Source organism: Ochotona curzoniae, unplaced genomic scaffold (genome assembly GCF_017591425.1).
Source record: "Ochotona curzoniae isolate NIBS_2020 unplaced genomic scaffold, NIBS_Ocur_1.0 contig_4514, whole genome shotgun sequence".
Taxonomy (NCBI): domain Eukaryota; kingdom Metazoa; phylum Chordata; class Mammalia; order Lagomorpha; family Ochotonidae; genus Ochotona; species Ochotona curzoniae.
The window spans coordinates 973,500-987,516 of NW_024466312.1; the positions used below are offsets into that span (position 1 = coordinate 973,500).

General features: G+C 39.9%; 1 protein-coding gene across 5 annotated transcripts in view; it reads right to left on the minus strand.

Moving 5' to 3' along the window:
* The window catches only part of IKZF2 (IKAROS family zinc finger 2), a 152,296-nt gene extending 147,125 nt beyond the window's left edge, over nt 1-5,171 (minus strand). For 2 of the 5 annotated variants that reach the window (XM_040986446.1, XM_040986445.1), the window contains exons 1-3: nt 4,830-5,171; nt 1,282-1,330; nt 368-472 (exon numbers count right to left, since the gene is read on the minus strand). In XM_040986446.1, the coding sequence (XP_040842380.1) occupies nt 368-472; nt 1,282-1,330; nt 4,830-5,156 (481 nt within the window). In that variant the 5' untranslated portion in view covers nt 5,157-5,171. Of the gene's footprint in view, nt 1-367; nt 473-1,281; nt 1,331-2,839; nt 3,496-4,127; nt 4,312-4,829 lie in introns of those variants that run through there. The other 3 variants (XM_040986450.1, XM_040986448.1, XM_040986449.1) reach the window with 3 other exon arrangements.
* Between the last annotated feature and the right edge of the window lie 8,846 nt (nt 5,172-14,017).

A 14,017-nucleotide genomic window follows, 5' to 3' on the forward strand; every position in this document is an offset into this window, starting at 1 on the left:
GCAATATAAAATTAATTTTTTACTAGGAAGAGTTCTTTGGAAGCGACAGCTATTCACACTTTTTGCCAACAACCATAACAAACCCAGTCATAAACCTGGCAAGACAAAACGATAACCAGCAAACCCTAGCAATTCTTACCTGGTACAGGTAAGCACCAGCTCCCAAATGCTACCCTGGGATAGTTGAGACTAGTAAGCAGGCTCATGTTTTGATACTAGAACAAGCAGGAATAAATCTGTATTGTTGCTCTTTCCTTAGCAAAATCTATAGCAGTGGCTGTACCACAATGTGAAAGAACACAAACCTAACAAATTCAACTCCGCCGCAGAGAAACAGAAAAAAAAAAATCATAAAATGAAGACTTACTGCTTGTCATGTGACTCGGTGAGGCATGTTGTCCATTGGGTGTGCTTGAGGTGAGGTCAATTGCCATATCGGAGTGCTCCCTTTCAGGTGAAAGCTCATTGTCACCTGTTTCCAAAAAACAAAATAATTGGTCTCTATTCATTGTCCCATAAGTCGAGTTTCTAATTTTGCCATATCTACAGTGTCAAGCTTAATACCTGTGCTTTTAAGCAATATTTCTCCTTTTAGAAAAAAAAACTATAAGGAAATATCATCTAGAAACATACAATAAATGAATGAAATGATAACCATAATCAGTCTGCCATAAAAAAACTAACAAAACTTTATTATCACATTACTCTTACGTGTAAAATAAAGAGAAATGATGTAGGTGAGTTCTAAAGTCTCTTACAGTTAGGATAAAAAAATTTTTTAAACACCTAATTTAATTACTAATCATATAATATTTTGAATGAGCATTTATCAAAACACTGGTTATCAGTTTGAGAACAGAGCTGGATAATAAAAATCTAAGTTTAGGGAAGCTAATTTTGTTTACATTGAATTTTGAAAAACTGGCCTACTAAGTAATGTTTATTTAGCACATGTCATACTGACATATATATGTGTATATAGACATATATATGTAATTTGGCTTATTCTAAATTTGCAACAGATGAAAAAGAAACTAAGTAGGAAAGTATTAATACGCTAAGCTACCACTGGCTTAAACACTGTCCCTAGTAAGTATATTTCTCGATTTCCTTTTTATTTTTCCTGTTCCTTTACTTTCTGAAATGTATTTAAAGGTGAAATCATGAACAGATAGAAGCAAAAGTGCAAAATTCTCAACATCTTGCAACTCCTCCATTCATAAACAGGTAATATGAAGTTATCTTTACTACCAACAACCAAAGAGGAAAATAAACACTCACATGTTATATAGCCATCGATAGCCTCTGTTTCCATAGTCAAAGTGCAGTGCTGCAAAGTAAGAGACGACACTCTCAGAGCGATGATTCCTTTCAGAACCTGCCTTTAAATCCCCAACTTATTTGAAGCTCCAGCTAGTCCATGTTGCTGCTGCAACCGACAGCCTGTGCCCAAGAAACACTCTACAGTGCACGGAATGTGCTTGTTCGCAAGTCACTGAACTCTTCCTGCAAATGATCTGATTCCTGCTGGAGATAGGACAGGACAGATACCTGTGCTGCGAGATGGGCTGTAACAAGAAAGGACTCTCTTAGTCAAAATTGACTGGGTTGAAAGGAAAACAGAGGTGAGAGGGCTGCGCTTCAAGTTGTCCATTTCGACTGGGATTTAAGTATTTTACCATTTACTACTTCCCACAATCACACTGCAGTTTGAGGACTTCCCCAGTATACAGATAGCTCTATTCACAATTGTTGCAAGTTGGTTCATCATGTTCTAATGGGGAGGGGAGGACAAACAAACATAAGAAAACAAAACAAAACAAAAAAACTTAGTGCCCAACGGTGTCTCTAAGATTTCTGCAGCAGTTGGCCAACTACTCCCTGACCTGTATTGACATTTTAGCCTACTCCAAGTTCTGTGTGAAGCACCTGTTCAATGTAGCCTTAATTTCCTGCCAGACCATGGCTGGAGACAAATGCCGAGCCTACTCAATGCATTTAGAATTTGAAAATTTCATAAACTTCTGTCTGTGCAGAAGGGAATCACTTTTTTAAAAGTTTGGGGAATATTTTCAGGCACCAGTGACACAAAACAGAACTTAATTCTCAGAAACAAACGTCAGCTCTGTGAGATGACACCCCCTAGCTTTGATTCACATAATGAGAAAATCAATCATCTTAACTCTTCTTTGAACCAAAAAGTTTAGGAATTGACAAGTGCTGAGGAGATTTTCACTTTTTTTTTTTTTTCCTTTTTCCCATTGGCCCTGGTCCTTTTTGCCTTTAGTTTCAAAACTCTCGCTGCACCAGCAGCTAAATTATTCACAATGAGCCATTTCTGTATTGATCGCCAAGTATATTTAGCCCTGGCTCCTGGAATTTCTCCATTACTTACTGGAAAACAGGCAGCTTCACTTCTTGTCTCCAAAACCACTTCCCTTCTCCCTCCCCTCCCCTTCTTCACCACCACCCTCCCTACCCCCCACCTCCCCCCCAAAAAAACTTTTCTTTCTTTATGGAATCATCAGATCAAATTCCCAACTCAGCCACTACACAGCACTTAGATTTCAACCTGCTGTACTGTTATCAAATTCTTTCAAATTATGATTACATAAGGCTTTTAAAAAAAGGGATTCGTAAAGTTAAAAGGGGAGCAGTTTCTTCGGATATTTTACAAATGAGTTTATCTCTTTAAAAATGTACACATTTAACACACACATATTAAAAAGAAAGAAACGTCCAGGAGAAGCAAAAGAAGTCTGTCCCATCAATGAAATGGTTATTAACCCTCAGACAAGGAAAGAGAGAGAAAGGAGAAAGAGAAACGAAATGTACATACAAAAGAAATTGTCCTTTGATTAAAAAAGATTCATCACCATTTCCAGCCTCTGTCGGGAGATCTCAGCTTCTTCTAACCCCTCAGAGAGGAGGTGACAATGTCCGGCTGAAGATGAACCGAGAGAAAGAAAGAAGTTTTTTGTTTCACCCTTTTCTCCCTCCCGTGCACTCTCCAAGCCAAGCCCCCTGCAGAGTTCAAGGCGAGGAGGAAGGAAGGAAAAACCTTTACAGGTGGGTCATTCCAAGCCCCAAACCAGCAAGCAGCACGGCAGATAAACAAAACTAAGAAATGAGAGAGAAGGAACAGCCCCCTCTCCTCCTCCTTCTCCTCCTCCTCCTCCTTCTACCCCTCCCCCTCGTCCCTTTGGGATGGTCTAGTAGGAAAAGTCACTCAGGAATGGCACACGTACTTTCAGGAAAGGGGAATTTAAAAAAAAAGAGAGAGAGAGAGAGAGAAAGAGAGAGAGGTCAGTCACTGCTACAGCAACACGATTAACAAGAAGAGAAAAAACTTGATCCACCGGTTCCTTAAGAATCGACCAAAAGCTAAGACAAGAAAACTGAAAGGAAGAGGGAGGGGGTGCTAAGAGAGGAGGGACAGCCAGGCAGAACCGGCAAGGAACCTAGGCCAACTTCACAGGACTGCTTTTGGCCTTTGGCAAAAAAAAAAAGGGGGGGGGGCTAATAATCATCTTAGTTCTCTTTCACCCATACTGGAGCCTGTCAAAGTGATTTAACTGCTTGCTTTTTTGTATGTGTCATACCAGTTTTTCACCACCACCCCCCCTTAATTCCAACAGGATCTGGATTTTTAACCTTCTATCTGGACAGCTGCAATTTATTCTAGCCTATCCAATCTCTCTTCTCGGAATTCAAGTTAAAACAAAGCAAAACAAGTCCAAATCCACGAGAGCTAGAGATGAGAACTGATTAATCCATTAACATCCCAGACACAGACTCCAAGGAGGGGGCAATAAATTAAGGCACAGGACATCGTCTTCGACCCGATTCCCTGAGCGTCCTTTATAAAAATCATTACCCTAATCATAACCACAACCCATCCCCTCCCAGAGAAAAAAAAAAAAGCACCTCTATTATTACTGGTTAACAGCAACAAGTCATTTGATCACAGCACAGTGCAAAACGCGATGCTACAAAATCACACTTAACTTTGAAAACACTCCCCCCCCTTCTGCAAACCATACACATATTTAGATATCGTCTATGAATCCGAAGACAAATAAAACAAGAGCTGATCTTCACCACGCAAAAGCCAAGCGGAGATTTACCTCAGCAGTGCATGCAGTAAAACAATCCCATCACCCTTTTGTTTGTGTTTACTGTTAGTGTGTCCTCTCTTTCTTTCTTTCCTGTGCCTAACGTGTGTTTGTGCACTGCAGTGGGTGGTGGAAACTAAGGCAGTGGCTCTGTAGCTAAGGGTAATCCTGTTTTTACTTCCTCCATCTTCAGCGAGGAGCAGGGTTAGCCCGGGACAGCTGGTCAAACCCCGAGAAACCGATCCGGCGGAGCCCGAGCACATCTCCCCCGCCGGCCGAGCTCGCGCAGACGCCCCGCGGGCGGAGGGCGGGCTGGCGGCGGCGGCGGCGGCGGCGGCGGCGCGGGGCGGGGGGCGCGCGCGCGTGCGGACCAGGCAGAGCGGCGCGCCGGCGCCCGTGCGTGGGCCTGAGTGTGCGTGTGCGCGCGCGCGGCTCGGCGCGCTCCGCCGCTCGGCGCGCTCGGCAATCGATTACAGGACAAGTGCTGCCCCGGCGGCCCCGAGACGCGCGCCCTCCCTCGCGCCCACCCGCGCTGCCCGGCCTCGTCGCCCCGCTGCCCGCCGGCCCCGGCCTCCCTCAGCCGCTCCCGAGGGTCGGGGTGCCGCGAGGGGCTCCCCCCTTACACCCACGCCCCTCGGTCCTCCGCTCCCCCCCGCCCCAACCACCACCACCTCCACCTCCACCACCACCCACCGCTGTCCTAATAAATCTCACGTTTGCTGCCGCCCGGGGAGGAAGGATTGCAACGGTGAGGGGAGGTTCATTTCGGCCGCGTTGAAGTTTTCTTTCAAACTGGGGTTTGTGGTGAGGCTGCGCGCAGGCAGCGGGGCGGCGATCCCGACGCCCGGCGCGGAGCTCGCGGCTCGGCGTCCTGGCCCGAGTGTTGTGGCAGAGCGCGCGGACCCACCCACCCACCGGGGCTTCGCCTGCAACTCCGCCGTTGCCTCTCAGAAAACGGCACCCGCTAGGCCGGGCAGGACACACGCAGCCCAGCACGACGGCCCTCGGCGATGGGCAGAGAGGGAGACTCGGGTCTGACATGAAGCTCCACTAGTACTATTTTGAAAGTGCTTTACAGTGCAAGTTTAAAATTAGAGTGTTTACTTGCTTCACCCCTCCTCTCCTGCCCCCAGCCAGGCACACGCCACGTCCACCCCAGTGAGCGGGAAGGATGAGGGTCCAGAAAGTCGTGTCCCTTTCCAGTGCTGCCTGCCAGCCAGCATCTCACTCACAGCTTCTTTCCTGGGGAAGAACTTTACACGGTCGTGAGAAAAACAAACGCATATTCTTTCTACAAATAGTAGCGTTTAGTATCTTTCTTGACCACATTTGCAAAAAAAAAAAAAAGAGGGAATAGAGACTTCTATAATTAAAGAGAACAGGAAAATGAAAGGAGCTGAAAATACTGAACTGTGTAGTCTGGGTGGCTTAAGTTTGAAAACACATGAAATTATCAGGATTGCCAAACAGCATTTCTGAGAAACCATATCACAGATTGTGAGGAAAATCAATGCTAAAGAGTGGAAACAGGCAGCATACTCCTCCTACTCCTTTCAAGAATCCCAGAAATAGTTGCTGAGGGTTTTTTTTTTTCTTTCTTTTTTCCTTCTGAGGAAAGACAAATGAAGCATTGAAAATAAAATCATAAATTGTATCTTAAGCGCCACTCCCTACAGCTGGGAAATTTTGCACATTTTCATTTTTGATTTGAGAAATGAATTCATTCACAGTGATACGTACTAAATAATGCCATATCACTTGCATAATGAATGACGTTTACATGTATATTTTGTACAATGTAATGTATTGGATAAATTCACCAGTAGATTCCTCTTCTTAATTACAGACTGTGATGGTTCATACCACACAACAAACAAGATTAACCTATTTTCATCGAAGCTCAATCATTGGAGCTCCTACTTGGAACAACTTTCTGATGATTTGAAGAAAAACGGTGGTTCCTGTGAGTGGTATGTTGGTCAATCAGATATTTTAATCCCAGCTCTCAATGACCGAAATGCCAACTAGTTCTCCTAAGGTCAGTTTTTTGGGGAGATGGTTGAGGCAGCTTTCTGCTTATCTGCCCCCCCCTCCAAATAACTGCAAGTGGGAACGGTATTCATAATATGCAAATGCTCTAAGTTGCTGCAAATCCCTCCTAAAACTAAGGCTAAGTGCTTATCTGCAAAGTTGTGGAGGTCCTTAGAAAAAAGATGAAAGAAGAGAGATGAACTATCTTGGTCACTTAACCAACTTAATTCTTCGGTGAAAGAGGATCCCTTGTGAAGTCCTAAGGATTCAGCCTTAAATTCCCCAAAGCTGCCCTGGGCACACAGTTGATAACAGGCCTTTGCCCCTGGTTGATTTGAGCTTAATTTAGCTCCCTTTGAGGCTACCCTTCCATTGGCTCACTAGACGCTAGAGGGACACTTCCTCCCTCTAGTGGCTGCACCCTCAGATAATTCACACTGTCCCCCTGCCTCCTCTGCGAGGTGAGGACAGGGAGCATGGATTCAGTTGAAGAACTGAGATCTTCATGGCCACCTGTGAGAACCAGGCCATCTTAGTCAACAGCTCCCTCTTTTTCACTTCCTTTGGCCCTTTCTTTTTGGCATATCCAACTCAAACAGGGAAGTCAAGATTGGGTTTCATGCTGAGATGAAAGGTACTATTTCATGTCTCTTAAGTATTACAATCCTGGCAGTAAGACTCAAAATGAAATATACATGTGGGAAGGAACCCTTCCATAAACTGTAATAATTTAATTTGTTCAGAATTTCTTGATAATATTTTGATAGTGGTTAGGGGAGACACTATTTCTGTCCTTTGCCGTAACTACACTGTATAGATTTTTTTTTTTAGAGTATATATTACATACGTGAAAATAGACCACCAGGGAAGTGAAGTACTGTATCCTTTAGCACTGGGGCCCATTGGAAAATTAATCATTTACTTTGTGTAGGAGTGGCACCATGAGAAGAAAATATTCTCCACGCTCTCAATTTTTCAAATACCCACCTACGTGTCACTCAGGCTTTCTCTCCTGTCCTGTGGGCAATACCTTCTAGCACCAACTCGTATCACACTGCCTTGCATTTTTCTTTTTTGATAAAGTTGTTCAGTGCTTTGCTTACTTACTGAGTTTTAAAGTAAAATCTGTTTCCAAGTAGTGTACTATCTTAGGGACAGGGATTGTATCTGTGTTATTAATCGTTGTTTGCTCAGAACCGGTATAGTGCTTGGGATAAATTTGCACTCATAAAGACAGTCCTTGAATAAATGACTGAATACTGAAGACATTACAAACAAACCTAGCTTGTGGAAGCTGAACAGTTGAAAACAATGAAAGTGGTTAAAATTGTGTGCAAATTTTAAATGTGAATAAAAACCAGTTTATGATAGTGTTTCATTTACAAACTGTTTCATATTATTGATAGTCCATGCACCAGAGTGCATCATCATGAAACACAACAAGTTTAACTTTGGAGTTACCAAGTGCCGTAATGAAAGAACGTTACAAGGCAGTAGAGCTGAAAGTTCGAGTATTGGTTTTGTTTTCTTTGGACAACTTGTTTGATTTGTTTTAGATATAAAAGCCCTAAGTACCCTCTCAAGGAATTCTGATAAAATCTCATTTTTATTTGTTCAAGGAATTAACTTCATGTTTTAAAGTTTGATTTTGCTTTTAGTACAGAGTAGTAAGGACAATTTGTAAAATTTCAACTCTTTCCTAAAATCAGAGAAAAAATGTTTGGAAACTATATTTTTTAATTAAATAAGTCCAGATATGGAATGTCTTTACCCAAAGTAGGTGCCCACAAATAGCTTGAATGCCTGAAAAGGTTAACATAGTCACACACATAGGCGCAATGTTTTAAAATTGATCTTTTGTTTGTGTCGGGTATTGTTCTTTTCTTTGAAGTAGTGTTCTGTTTTTAAACAAAAATGGAACAATGGTCTCACTTTCACCTGTCAACCTAGACTGGCACTATGAAGAAATAAGGAAGCCAGAAATGGAACCATAGTTTCAAAGAAAACTTTGTAAGATACCAGATGAAGTTCATAACCAGAGCATATTAATAGCTCCTAGCATTCCCTCTCCAAATACATTGATAGTCTGGGTTCTGGCCAGCTGGCATTGGAGGCCTACACGCAAAGGGTCTTCTTATTCCATCCACCTTGAACAATAGTTTCTTTTTAACAACTCCTGAGAGTGTCACTTTGCAATTAGAGATAAGTCCCTTACACAGATACCCATGTGTATATGAAGGCAACATGATTTGAATTTATACTTTGATAGAACAATATCAGATTTCCTTTAGAGAGCACATTTTGATGTAGAGCAGGAGATAAGCTATCCCTATCCCAAATAAGAATTATAAATTGAGAGTGTTAAATTTAGATCCAGAGAAAAAGGACCAGAAAAGTTTCTGAACCAAAGAAAACACGTTTCTTGTCAAGATGTCATTAAAATCCATCATGGATGATATTAAAATGCATTTTGAAAAAGGAGTCTGATGAATAAAGAAATGAAGTATAAGCTAGGCAAAGTAGTAATGCTCATGAACCAAGTCTAAAAGAACATTCTACGAAATCCTAAAATTTTAATACACACAAAAAATACAGTGAACTTACTAGGATTCCCAAAAATAAGAGGGTGTAATTCAATTTTGCAAAGAAATACTTATGGATAGAGGATAGCAAAAAAGCAGAGGACATTATTGAGAATAGACTTAGTACTGGATTAAAAAAAATACTCTACAAACTAGAGTATTCTTTAGTAGTGAAATGGAAGAGGCTAATAACAAACTTATTTTCTGGGGATAAAGGGTAACCAAAAGTGATCATTTGGCTTCTTGGAAGGCAAAAACAAGCAGACAAGCTTAAAGATCCATATTACTGAAGATTGGATTCTGTTAGATGGATCCATACTCTTAAGCAGAGTGGTGGCAGGTTGCATCTCAAGGAAAACATTTGGTAATTAAACCAGTGCCAGCAGCAGTATGATCCTGTCTTTTTAATCCTGTGAAAAGCTCATGGAAGTACATGCCCAGTGTTTGTGACAAGCTTCAATTCTTTGTAAACCAAAATTCTTTCACAGCATTGCAAAGTATAATCATTTGCTTAAATAATCCTTCACAGGCTGAAGAAACAGAGGAATGAAAGTATTACCAACAGAAGGAGAAAAGAATACAGAGATTGCTCCAGCCCCCTTTTAATCCTCAGACAATGATAATTAAGAGCCCAGACAAGAATATGTCTGAGTAGCCATTTCTCGTTTGGAAACTCTGAAAAAGGGTCTATATGCTATGGAAAAGGGAATTGAATCAAAGAAAGGTCATTTACAGGTAGCAGTCAAATGTCACCTCCTCCAATTCTCATGTCTGTGGTTTAGAAAAAGGTTACCTTATTATAGAAGTTAGTGTGGCATTCTGAACTGTCTCAAGATATGATGTATAAGATATCTTTTCCCCTGGTAGATACGTTCAAACTTTAAAACGCTACTTGAAATTTGACGTCACAGTGAGGTACTAGACACCTGGGAAAGTCTGGCTTAATGGAACATCAACTAGAAGTCCTTTAAATTATATTCTATAAGCTGTTGTATTAGAAGACTCTGTTTTAAGTGAAACATTATTTAGAAACGAATGTACATGCAGAACCTATAACATTTGTTTGAATTTTGTAATTTAAGGAAGTGTCACCAGGACCAGAAAAGCCCATATTGTCATCCTTACAGACGTTTAGTTTGTGCCAGACACCATGGCAGGCATATTATGTACCTTATTTCATTTATCACCCATGACTCATTTTAATAGGAGTTATAGTATCCACATGAAGAAGTTGAGGTTTGAAGACTTTATTAACTTGTACTAGGTCCCAGAGTAACAGAGGTGGACAGTGTAAAACACATATTTTAAGTTCTAGAAGCCCGTATTTATAAGCCATCTTGCCAACCTGTCTGCTAATCACCCAGTATCAGAGGTTTATTGCTGTAATCAAATGCAGACTTTTGGGTAACTGTGTAGTATTAAATCCCAAAACCTATTACCTAAGTTGTTCTTAAGTTAATATCAGCAGAGACATCCCTCTCTCCCAATAGTTAACCCATGTGATAAACATGACCTTTATAATATTTAGTCAACCACTAAGAGTGAATGAAAAGATAACTCTCCTGTGAAGAATTGAGTATCATTTCATGGTGACAAAGAGATACAGATTGGAATATGACTATAAATTTTAATTTACCGTATTGGTGTTTTCTTGTTGTTTCAAATGGGATAACTTCTTATTCACTGATCTCAGAAACATACAGAAGATGCTGCCCCTTTTGTAGACCTATCAAAGTGAGCAAAGAATGACAAGCTTACTGTGGCGCACATTGTCAGTTATGACTATGACCTTGTTAAGTGATGTTGTACATTCCTCCGAAAACATGTTTTTTGTTTTTGTTTTTGTTTTTGTTTTAGTGAAGGACAGTTCTAAGTTTAGAATAAGTTTATAGAGTCTGCTAGGTGAAGCCAATGAAAATAGAAATATTGGCGTAAATAAACCTAGCTCTATTTTGACTAGATTTTTGTATCCCAGTGTGCACAGGTGTGGACACAGCAGAGCTGCTCTCAGATATCAGGCTTCTTCCTTTCCTTTTAAAAAAATTGGAACAACAACAAAAAAGAAGTAATGCTGTAGTTTGGTAAAAACATTGTTTATGAAGACACCTCATCAGTGGCTTTCAGAGAATTTGGCCACAGATTATTTGGGATTCATCATCCTAATCAAGAAGAGTCCCCCCAAGCTGAGAGGTAGCCAACACATAAGTCAATGTAATATCAAATATGTTCATAACATTTTCTTTAAAAATAGTTGAATTTCCACATTTTTTCTGTTGGAGAATGAATCCTTGATATCAAAGTGATAAATATTTAAAGTGGAAACCATGTATCTTTGCAAAACAATATGGATGATAAAGAGATACACCCTCACGAGTCTTTGGAAATATTGTGTGCAGAGGTCATTCCTCATGTGGAGGTGTACTTCAGTTGTAAAGCCTGATGCCATTATGTAATCCATCATACATAAGATTCTTTGATCATTCTAAACTCAAAATTAGTAACTCTGGTATTTTCGCTTTCCATGTGCTTTTCCTATGCAGAGAGAATAAAATTTACAGTATTTTTCTATATAAATATATAATGTTTCTGGGTTTTTGAATATCCATGTCCTATAAGTTTATGAATTTATAGTTGTGATTTCTAGGAACAGTATAATAGTTGTTCTATAACCTTCAAGGGCAATGGCCAGACTTTGCTTGATGGAACTCACTAAGGTAATATTGTTTGGCAATGTCCTTTGTCATCTGGCCAGATTTTTCTCCTGACCCCCAAGAAAAACGTATCATTCTTTTGCCTGCTTTGGAAATCCAGTGGATCATGCAACATCCACCAAGCCATCCTTAGTTTGCACAAATTCATGAGCTACATCTGTATTGTTGAGTTAGGCTGCCAAAAGGATCCCCTTTGGGTTCTAAGGGAAAAGACCAGGAAATGAGAAAGGAGAGATTTAACGGTAATAAAGTGCTACCCAAAATTTTGACAGCAGAAGGCAGATAGAGTTGTGGAGAGAATAAGAAGTGAGGGTATAAGTACAAACTGGGGATATAGACAATAGAAAGGTTAGCTGTAAAACAAAAAATAGAAACGAGAAGATTCAAGAGCTGTGGCATGGAGCGAAATTCTCTTTTTGTTTTGTTTTGGTTTTTGTTTTGCTTTGTTTTTAAAGATTGCAACATCTTTCAATGCTGTTGTAAAATGGCTAGTTCTAGAAGATTAAAGATAGAGTGTTGGTGACGTCCCTAAAGGGACCAGAAACAAAACATTTGCATTGTACAAGTGACATGTTGGCTTTAGATAGCTGAAGATACACCCTTTGTCCTTAAGAGCCCTGTTGGAGGCTGGGTACAAATACAGGTAAATGTTTTTAGACTTAATTCAATGTTGTGGAAAAGTTTGAAACAAGCATCAGTGCTGCTTACTATGCATGAATGGAAAAAGGTTTAAGAATGGATAAATACTTTGAAGTAGTTGCTAAGAAAAATATGAGAGATATAGAAACACTGACGAACAGAGTGAAAGGCCCAGTTGAGAATAGTGACCACAAAATGCTGTAACTACAGCTGAGTCTACAGCCAAGCTAGATCTTGAAAAAGAATGATTCACAGAATTAATCCAGTGTGAAAACTGTGCCAAATTGGGAGTAGAAGGCATGTAATCAAAGAAGTTAAGTTTAGTTAAAAAAAAAAAATATGTATACAGATATATATGAGCATTGGACCACTGAGTAAGCTACATAAAGGATAGTAGTAGTATTGGCAGGCATGAACAAGTAGAAGGATTATAGATTTTAGATCCTAATGAGATTGAAAAATTTGTGTTAAGAGGTATACTTATGTGTGTGAGTGAGGGAGGGTGGAGGGAGAGACAGAGGGAAAGAGAGAGAGATTATGAGCAGAATTCAGTATTTGTAATGCAGAACAAAGTGCCAAGATCTAGAGCTGGAATTTAAGGATTCATGTCTAGTACTATGTGAATTACCCGTAAACGGATAGGGTAATTAGGTAATATATTTCTTAAGGCAAAAATGGGAATATCAAAGTAGATGATGATGTTTATGAAGAAAGGGTCCCTGGGAGGTTGAGGAGGTAGCAGGAAAAAAAAAATGAGTATTAGAGGAAATGGGTAAATACTCTGAAGTATCTTTAAATTGTATAGAAGAGACTGACCCCTTATTCTAACCCTGAGCAAGGCGAATCATAGGAAAATGAATAGTCTGCATTTATGAGGACGGTAGGTAGGATGACCTCCTGTAGGCTAGTCTGCCAAGAACAGTCCTAATTTATACCTGTGATCCTGACATAATTATTAATAGTGCCCCCTTTTAGTCTTTAAAATGTCCTGGTTTCTATGTCATATTATATGTGCAGTTCAGCTTGGAAGAAAGTCATGTCCTTACAGAAGTCTTTCATTTAGCAAAATGTTTTTTGTTTTGTTTGTTTTTAAGTAGGAGGAGATGGAGTGGTTATGTCTATTTATTTATTTATTTATTTTATTTGAGAGAATTATCCCCGAGGACATAGCAACAAGGATTTGGAAGGACAGAGAAGTAAGACACTGAGTAGATGAGAGGAGGTGCTAGTTAGTGTTACAATGGAGGGTACAGTGGGGTGGAGTTGCCTTTAGCTGAAATGCCCTCATCTTCCATTCCAATCTATATGTCAGTTTTCTCATTCAGCAGAGGACAGCCACACCTTTAGAGGTTGAATATACCTATTATTGTTTATTTCTTTACAATATGGGCAGTGATTAAAGCAGTTATTGTACCACAAAGTGAAATATTCCAATAAGAGATGGTTATAAACCTTAGCAGAATACAATTCCCTTTAGGTCATTGCCTTACAATGTCTCCTATATGGGATGATGGCACCCATACATTTGCTTTCCCTTCTGTTTATGTTTTGAGTGTTCTTTATCCTGAACTTGAGCAGATTCTAGTTTTTTCTCTATCAAGTCAACTCAATTACTTCCTTCACGATCAGGGTAAAAAAAAAAGGTAGTCTAAGCTCTCCAATTTATATAAAGACTTTGGTATATCCATGGAAGTAACTCATTTTTGCCAAATACTGTACACTAAGACATAATGAAAAAATAATCTAATTAAGTACTTAAGTCAGATGACAATGCCAAAATGCAAGTAAAAATTACCACCCTTGCTAAAAACCAAAATAATCTAATGCAGCTAGTCATGGCTGCAAGTTAAAATGTCAACTCAAGACCAGTACAATATGTAATCATTTGGAATTGAAGATCATGGAACACAATTTAAAAAAAAAATGGAAAAAGGAAAAA